Here is a 10120-nt window from a genome sequence, read left to right on the forward strand (position 1 = left end):
TTGTATACTAGTGAATACAGCAATATATTTGTAACAGTATGTGATGTACTTAGCAGGGAATGTAAAATAATAATAATAATAATACAAGTAGGCTTTGTAAGCTTGTTTTTTTTATGTTTCTATCAGAAATGCATTGAAAATAATAATTTAATAATAATAACAATAATAAAATAATTATAATGGTTTATTTTTTGCTTACAGAGCAGTTGGGGCCAATGTTTTCAAATAGGTGTGTGTATATAGATATATATTTAAATAGCAAATGAGTACTTATTTAGCAAAATAAACATCATGTATCTGCATATAATCATACACTAACATACATTGGATACAAACAGAACATAAATAGGTCATCTTTATGTGGGATGCAGATGGGCAAAGACGAGTGTAGAGGGGAAGATAAAACGCACTGTAGGGCCATGCTGGTTGTAGAGAATCTCTTGTTACAAACTGATAAATATACTTCTCTGTTTTGTTGTGGTACTTAGCTTGCTGAACTACATTTTTTTTCTTTTATATAACACCTAACTTAAAATGTATTTTAAAACAATATAAATCTTTTTTTTTTTCTTGTCTCAAATTAAATACTTAAGAACAACAATAAATGTCTCAGATTCACAAGAGTGACTCATAAGCACATGAGTGGGGAGGTTCTGTTATATGAAATGAAAAATCTTGTCTTAATTCTATCACATGATGAGCCTGAAGCCTGTTTATGACTAAGAGGAGGGATCAGAGTATTCTGATTTCATATGCACCCCAGCTGTGAGGGCCAAGGATTTGCTTTAAATGCTGCTGCACAAAGGTTTTTCTCAAATTATTCCCCTGCAGGATGCAGTCTTCAGTGTTGAGAAGTTTGTTGGTGGTTTGTCTGGTTTCAGGAATCCATGCAGTAAAACGTGAGTGTTCATGTGTTATTTGTAATTTCAGCCTGAAATGCTTTTTAAGACTTTTTAATAAAATTAAATTATCAACCATCACATGAGAATGATACAGAGCATAGGCTATAAAAAGAGAGAACTGTGTTTTTTTTGCACCTTACTTCACACATTTTTTTTTTTTTTTTTTTTTAATTTGGTGTATGCAATTGTACCTCCTGTGCCTACCATACCATTCAGTGGTGTTGCATACAAAGGGTTCTAGAATGACAAAATGCTATAGGCACTATTTGTCTTTGTTTTGCCAGTTTAAAGACCTAAAATAACTTTTTGTGTGCAACTTTAGAGGGACACACTCAGGATTTTAAAACCTTTTATTTATAAAGGAGCTGCATACAAAACTGGTGCTTTTAAAAACGTCTAAATGAGTATCTGATTCTGTAAACTATGCTCCAGAAACAAGCTGTGTATTTCTATCCTCCAAGGTACACCCTGTTCTAACTGCTTTATTAACTGCCTGGTTGCACATTATCTTTTACCTATACAGACATCCCAACCTGCAAAAACTCATTTCAGGGAGGTGGCTTCTCCCGCTACTGCGCTGCCCCCCCATCCCATTTATATATTGGACACCTTGAAACCCTAAATAAGAGACTTATCATTAAAGTAGCTTCCCACTAAAGTCACATAAAAAAGTAGCTTTATTGCACAACCACATGCAACAAACCTATTTTCCAGTGATCGTACGCTTGTTGAATGCTCAAATATTTTAGAATACGAAGTTTAATTACGTGCAGTAAATAAGGTAGTATTTGTGTTTTAATTTATTAAAATCAGTGGGGGCTTTTTGGTTACTGATGCAAGATTTGAGGGTTCTATAACGTCCCAGCAACTAAAGGCATTCCTTAAAGAAACACTTTTCCGTATTTGGGCCACATTGGATCATAGTACTTGGAGTATCAGGGAGATTGCAGTCCATTTGCTGGCATCAGGTAGACTCCCTGAACTTCAGGGAGACTTGGGATGTCTGCCTATAGCAGAGACTTTTAAAGGTTCTAAATCGAGTATAAAACTTACTGTGATTTATATAATGTTTTACTTTAATATTAAAGGTGTGTGTATATAATTTATATATAAGCAGTGTTCGTCCAGTAGATAAGATGCTCAAAAAACAAAGTATTGCAGTGATGCTTTGTGTGGGTTTTTTTGTTTTGTTATTGGACTAATACATATTTCAGACAAGCTTTTGAGAGGTTTTTCCTCTCTTCCTCAGACGAGAGGAAAGCTTGTCTTTGAAATATTATGTTAGTCCAATAAAAAAGGCATTGCTGCATACTGTGGTTTTTTTTTGGAAAAAAAAATTATATATATATATATATATATATATATATATATATATATATATATATATATATATATATATATATATATATAAATTTTTTTTTTTTTTTTTTTCTATCCCACCTAACAGGGTATATTGTGCACATCAACTTGCAAATAAACAAAACCTGCTTAAAGGGACAGTCTATGCCAGTATCTGTTTAAAAAGAATCCCTTTAACCATTCCAGTTGTGCATAACCAATATGCACCTTTATTTCAGTTCTTTTGACAGTCAGTGCTGATTAATAAATAACTCCATGGGAGTGAGCACGATGCTATCTATATGGCAAACATGAACAAGTGCTGTCTAGATGTGAAAATCTGTCAAAATGCACTGAGATTAGAGATGGCCTTTAAGGGCTTAGAAATAAGCATACAAGCCTACCTAGGTTTATCTTTCAACAAAGAATACCAAGCAGGCAAAGTAAATTGGGCATGCAATTTTAAACCACTTTCCAATAAGTATCATGAGTTTCATTTTGATTAGACTGTCCATTTGTGGGGGAAAAAACATTTACCGTTACACCAACCTTATTACTGCAAATGTGTAACGTTTTACAATAACCTCCCCATGAAACTATATTTTCTAAAAACATTACTAATTTTTTTACACACCTTGTATTTGCATATCAATGTGGATTAGATATTAAATTATAAATGCTGCTATAAAATGTGTTTCTTAGTATAACAGGCCAATTTGACTAAATCCTAGTTGTAGTAATGTAGGTAATGGCAACAAAGGGCTATGGAGCAGCCTTTACACTTTTTAATTATATTTTTTTGGTCCCTCTTAACCAGTAAATCAGAGTCAGTTATCCTTATCTGCCAGTGGATATTATAAAGTGCAAAACTAATGCTGCAGTATTTTTCAAATAAAAGAAAAATCCAAGTTCCCCTGCAAGAAATTTCAATAGTGATTGCTTAAAACAAATTTGAAAAGCTCTTTAATAAAAAATAAAAAAATGTATCTTTCAACAATATTTCCTGTAACAAGTGTTTCCTATTAACTTGCCAAAAACCTTATTTCTGAGGAATTAGAATCTGTGTGCACTCTTAGCTTCTGTTGCCATGGAATTTGATAAATGAACTGTAAAATCTTCACTTGAGATTATTAAAATAAATAAAGGGACATGAAACTCAATTTTTATTTTCTTGTCATTCAGACAGAGCATACAACTTTTTTTTTTTTTTTTTCTCCAATCATGGTGGTCATAGTGTTCCAGAGCACACTACTTTTATATAGATATAATTTCCACAAACCCTGCGGCCACCTACTGTTCTTGCAAATATGAAACTGCTGCCATAGTTATAAAAGTTTTAAAAAAAAGATATCAAGAGAACAAAGTAAATTTGATAAAAATAAATTGTAATTTTATATTTTTCACTATATGAATCAGAGCAATCTTTGGGGTTTGTCTGCTTTAATGTAACTTACTAAATATCCTTGTAATTTCAATGCTGAATAGCAGTTGAGCACAGTTCCTTGGTTACCTAAAACTGCACAAACTAGCTAATCCTGTTTTTGTTATAGGGTATCAGGATGTGATGACTCTGGGAAGGCAGTCTGCAAATCAAGGTCATCATAACCAAATACGTGACTGGGCTCCAGAAAGCAACTATTGGGACGAGAAGCTTTATCCCTCCTGGAAGACTGACGATCCCCGATGGGACAACTGCTGGAAAGGTGATCTTGTTTCATTGCAACAAAATCTGCAATACAATGTTATGTTCTGACTGTCAGTATAAATTCGGCTTTTTTGAAACTTAATGCCAGCAGCTTCAATCTGGTGATTTTCTAATAAATAAATGCCAACTTGATGCAGAATAGCTGAAAAACAAGAAAAAGGACTTGAGAGATTATGACATTTTTGTACTTGTACAAGTAAATATAAATTGTTACAAAGTGCTTATTTACTCATGAAAATGCTGTCTTGGATGTAATGATCTAATTGTATTTGTACAATGTCTTTTGTCTAATAGAATTAAAAAAAGTGCCATAAAACATTTTTGAGATCTGTGCATATCCTAAATGGGCTAATTAACTAAAAAATAGTTTGAATTAAAAATAACTGGCAAGTATATTAATTTTCAAAAATGAGCAAAATATCAATGCTGTCTGGAGTAGTCTGATCCACTCCCCCATCAATGTTTAGCATCAAACTCAGGAGTATTTCAACTGAGTTACCAGCAGCTTATTTGCTTCTAGGCATGCTCCAGCAGATACTGAGTACTTCTGCATTCTACCAAATGAAAGGTAGATATAGATGCAACCATAGAAGGAATTGTGTGAGGAGTTGGCACTGTACAATTTAAAAAATTAAGAAGGTTAATGGTGAGGCACTGCAGTATAAATTTGCAGGTAAAGTAATTAAAGTGCATATATTTTCTATCACAACTTGTTTTGTCCCTTTAACCCTTGCATGAAAGGGTTAAATATTTAAAGTGTCTAGATTGGAACTGTTCTGATGTAGACAAATTAAAAGCACACGATCGTGAGATTTCACTTATTGGATCGGGTCTGGGGGCATCCCTTTAACCCTAGGAACACCCTCCGAACCACGATCAAATCCGAGAAGCACAGTAGGCTTCGGGACAGTTGTTGGCTATGATGTTCTATTATTTCATAATGCCTTTAAAGCCCATTGTAATTATGGATGGCATAACAGCGTTAAAGGGACTGACTTACTTTGTTTGGTAATATTGTAGTTTCTGAAGACTTCCAATAAATGTACATACTAGGTGATTGAAATGTATCAATGCCATCTCTGCTATGTGTTAGTGGGTTTCCTGCCCCTCCTTTGGGGAAGTGTTCCTATCAGTTTTCCAAGAAAAATGAACCCTGCAAATTACATGACGTGGGGAAGGGAAATTCCCATATCATGTTTTGCTTTACTATATATTTTTTTTTTTTCTCCCTTTCAGGAGGCAAAGTGGTAGCTCTCTTGACCAGTGACAGCCCTGCGCTGGTAGGGTCAAATGTTACTTTTGCTGTGACCCTGCAGTTTCCCAGATGCCAGAAAGAAGATGAAAATGGGGACATCATTTATGAAAAAAACTGCTTAAATGGTATGTATTGGTACAAATGCATAGCTATGCTGTCTTGAAGAGTACTTCATTGAAATCTTCTCTACTTTCAGAATCCTCAGGTTACCAAGACCAGTATGTCTATAACTGGACTAAGTGGATAGAGTACTGTGATGAGGGGAACTGCAGTTATAACAACAAGTTTCCAGATGGGAGGCCTTTCCCCCACCACCATAACTGGAGGAGACATAACTTCATTTATATATTCAAAACCTTAGGTTAGAACTGCTCTTATTGTCAAAATCACTGTTTCCTAATTTAAGTTAAAGCACCTTTTCCAATGTTTGCAATGATCTGATCTTGTTTCTCAGGCCAATATTATCAACAGATTGGAAGGTCTTCAGCAATTCTCTCCATAAACACTACAAACATCACCGTTGGTGCACAGATGATGGAAGTGTCTGTTTATAGAAGAGGTCATAGACAACATTATCCTGTTGCTAAAGCCAGTGGCATGTATGTTGTAACTGGTACGTGATCTTAAACCTACCCATGGATGCCAGGTCTAGGTGTCGTCTAACCTATAAGGTCACCTAATAGCTGCACCTAATTTAACATGACCTCTTTTTATTCTACCTAGACCAAATACCATTTTATGTAAACATTTCCCAGAAGAATGACCGCAACTCCTCAGACAACATCTTCATTAAAGATTCACCAATAACATTTGACATCAAACTCCATGATCCAAGTCACTACCTCAATAAGTCTATTGTATCATTCAACTGGAACTTTGGTGATGGAAGTGGTGCTTTTGTTTCCAATAACCCAGTAACTGGTCACACCTACACATTAATTGGGAACTTTAGCCTAAACTTGACCATAAAGGCTGCAATTCCTGGGCCCTGTAAACCAGTTACATCTACCCTATATACTCCAACTTCTTCTGCAACTGTTGTCTCAACTAATCCTTCTGCAACAGTTGCCCTAACTACTCAGAATACTACAACAGGTGAGTTGAACAATGAATACAGTCCGGTTTATACATGTTATGTTTATTAACCCAAATGGTCTGTTTATGTAGGGAATGTGACTGATGAACCCACTACAGAAACAACAGCTACATTTCACACTGAAACACCTAATACTACAATCCCTCAAACTACAACTGTGGTGTACACCACCACTGCTGCTGCTGGCTGTTTTACTTACAGATATGGGTATTATAAGGCAAATATTACAATTGTAGGTAAGTAGTAAATATTTGCATATAAACCTGCAGCTTTTACTAGTTTTCAGTAGGAACATAACATTTGTTCTTTTCAGATGGCATCCTAGAAGTGAATATCATAGAAATGACAAATGTCCAAGTGTCTACATCTGAAGCTGAAAGCTCTTTAATTGACTTCATAGTATCATGTGAAGGAAGGTAAACTTTTTGTCTAGCTGGAGATTTCTCCAAGATAGGAATTGAGTTTATTTTGTGCTGTAAGTTTAACCTAAAGGCCAGTTTCACAAACTCTTAATCTGCCTTTTTAAAGAATATATCATTTACATTCTCTCCCCACCCCCAGCATTCCAACTGATGCCTGCACAGTGATTTCAGACTCTACATGTATGGTACCACAAAATGTTGTTTGCGATCCAGTTCCAGCTTCTGACCAGTGTTTGGTAACATTAAGAAGAGCTTTTGAACCTGGAACTTACTGTGTAAACATTACACTGAGTGACAATGCAAGCTTGGGTCTAGCCAGTACACTTGTATCTGTCAGTGGAAGTAAGTCCTTTACTGCAACAAAAATTAAAACTGAAATGTATGTAGTACAAGATGTAGCCTTTAATGTGATTTTAAATGTTTATATATTTCTCTAGGTAATAACCATAACACTCTCCAAGCAGTGTTGGTACCCTTTGGATTGGTGACTCTCGTTGCTATAGTGATAGGTGCTGTTCTATACAGGTAAATCTATAAACTCGTTTTTGGTTGTGCAGGTATCTGACAACTCTTAAGGCATACAAACAGCCACATACAGTGCATGTAGGGCCCCTTCATCTTTGACTTGCCTCTGGATATTGGCATAATGTGCATAAATTATTGCTTTGATGAACTGTTAACTCATCCATTTATTTAACAGGAAATACAAAGAGTACAAGCCTATTGAGAATGCTGCAGACCAAAGCGACCAGGGACCCAAAGTATACTACAGGCAAATTAAAGAGGCCTTCTTCCGTGGAAATGATGAGAGCAACCCACTACTTAAACCAAAAGCTGGGATTATATAAATGCACAATGGATTTAGTTCATTAACATGTTATGTCAGTCTACATGTAATTCTTAAAAGAGTTATGCTGATACCTGTATTGAGAATACTTGAATAAACTCCTTTTTATTTAAACAGTTGTAGCATTAACTTAGTATCTGGATTCCCTCTCAACTTTAACATTTTTATTAAATTACAGTTTTGTATCCTTAAACAGATCATGTTTTGGGGGTGGGAACAAACTGTCTGGCTAAATGATCCCTTAGAAATTCTCAGTGTAGCCACTGCCTGCAGTTAATATCCTACCAAGACAAACGTTAAATTGCTGCATATTGACGGCAAAAGTCCTATGTGGAGGATAAACTGACTGTGGCCATCATAGGTGTGTTCTAGCAGCATTTCAAAGGAAAATCTTTCTGTAGAATTTTTTTTTTTTTAATAAAATATTCTTGTAAGTGGCAAGAGTCCATGAGCTAGTGATTTATGGGATATAAATTCCTACCAGGAGGGGGCAAAGTTTCCCAAACCTCAATGCCTATAAATACACCTCCCACCTCACTCATACCTTTGTTTTAAAAACTTTGCCTTTGTTAGAGGATAGTAAAGCAAGTAGTTTATTTTTCTGTGAAAGGCTCTTATAAGCATTTTGAAGCCCAGTTCTTAAAGTACAGTTTGTGGGATATGAAGGGAGTACTGCCTGATTTCCCATAGGTGAAAACATGGTAAGGCTCTGTAAATTTGGTTGTGGTATTCATCTGCCATCTCCCTTTACAGATAGACATACTCCAGTACTGAAACGTATCAGTAGAGGTTTGGCTGTCTGCTATATGGGGATGGGTGTCTTCAGGTAAGTATCTTTTGACACTCGGCTATGTTTTTGGTTATATATATATATATATATATATATATATATATATATATATAAAAATGAAGGTAAATCCCACCAGGGGGAATGAAGGAGGAGACCCGGAGACTGCAAACTTGGTATCAATATCTTTTATTCGGCCAAATGACAGGTGTAGGTACAGATAGACACCTGATGCGTTTCGTACATGCGCTTCATCAGAGGCTAATAAGTTAATGTGAACCAAGACCTATATAGGGGCCTGTAACCAATCAACAAACAAGTTGTAAGTTGCAAATGTGCAAGTAATGATTAATTAGTTGTTTGTGAAAGGGTATCCAGTTCCCATAGGTCTCGCAAAATATATTATTCATATCTAACAGGACACACTAACAGATCCTAACAATAAAAACTAAAGTAAAATGTTAACAATAGTAAACCTAGTACAAGTTCAAAAAAAAGTCATTTTCAAATTCCAAAAACATACATATATAAAATAGCATGTTTGCAAACTGACAAGTAAACTTTGCTTAAGAAGCAGATAGATAAATCTGTGACTGATCAAAAATATTCAAGTTAGATATATATTCTAAGCAAAGTAATATTTCAAAAGCAAAAAAACATAAGTAATCACTTAAAATGGAAAAAGACTATAAAAACAAATATAGAGTAAAATCTAAATAATTGTTATGACATATATAAAATAATGATAGTAGTCATTGTGAATAATGTCTCAAGACTATATGTTAAGGATTAGTGAAGGAGTCCAAAGCGAGATGACCTACGGTGTAGGTGTCAGACAATGTGCAATGTTAAAAAAAAAACCCCATATTTTATCTAAGTTCACTCTAAGGACACATCCCTTTTTTTTTGAAAATTACATAGTCAAGTGGTACAGGTAGAGAGCATATAGTTTAGTGCTATATCACTACTATGAATTTGATTCTTAAGTCGACTGTCACTTAAGGACTTTTTAGGACAGTGGCTGAAGGTAAAGTAGTAATGCTCCCTTATCTGTACCCAATCATATTGATACAATCTAATATCCGATATATAACCTATTCCATCAGCCATACGCTGTGGGTGGTTTTATATAAAGGATAAGAGAGATATGAACAAAAGTGGATAAGGGAACTAGTCCCACGATTCGATATAGAGATCAATTTAGGTAATATATGAACAATAAGTTAGATTCAAACTAAATCAAAACAGTCAAAATGACAGAAAGACAAAAAGACAAACCGTGGGGACAGGAGAATTTCCTAATAAAGAAGAGAGATTTTATATGTATATTATCTGGTATATCTTGTATTTTATTGTATATAAGGATTGTTAATAAATTTTTTCTTCTCTGTCAAGTGTTTTTAATTAATTTGTAATTTTGGTTTTATGTCTTGTCAGAGCATTTACACTCACTGTCTAGCTGCCAAAGCAGGTTCTGTTTTTAAATTTCTACAATGCTCTAAAGTCATATAAGATTAAGAACTGTTCTTAACTATTCAGTGAAAAGATCCACATCCATTCTTTTATTCATTCCCTCTGGGGCCCTAGTATGTAGTTTTACTATCCAAAATATTTCTTTTTTACGAAGGGTTTTTCCTCTATCACCCTCTCGGGGATGTTTTATGATGTCTTTGCCAATAAATGAAAAGTATTTGGGGCCTATGCCATGGGTTCTGAAGTGCTTAGCAACAGGTGTTTTTGGTTCTTTCTCATATAAAGAGCGTAGGTG

At 34.8% G+C, this 10120-nt stretch overlaps 1 protein-coding gene across 1 annotated transcript; it reads left to right on the forward strand.

The window, feature by feature from the left end:
• Positions 1-745: 745 nt before the first annotated feature.
• On the forward strand, positions 746-7679 carry LOC128660342 (protein QNR-71). The gene is made up of 11 exons (XM_053714145.1): positions 746-899; positions 3791-3943; positions 5182-5325; positions 5397-5561; positions 5655-5813; positions 5924-6295; positions 6368-6532; positions 6610-6712; positions 6858-7060; positions 7156-7243; positions 7419-7679. Exons 1-11 carry the CDS (start codon positions 833-835, stop codon positions 7564-7566), a joined length of 1767 nt encoding a protein of 588 aa, XP_053570120.1. The 5' UTR covers positions 746-832; the 3' UTR covers positions 7567-7679.
• The last annotated feature ends 2441 nt before the right edge of the window (positions 7680-10120 follow it).

Source organism: Bombina bombina, chromosome 5, assembly GCF_027579735.1.
Source record: "Bombina bombina isolate aBomBom1 chromosome 5, aBomBom1.pri, whole genome shotgun sequence".
In the NCBI taxonomy this organism is placed as follows: Eukaryota; Metazoa; Chordata; class Amphibia; order Anura; family Bombinatoridae; genus Bombina; species Bombina bombina.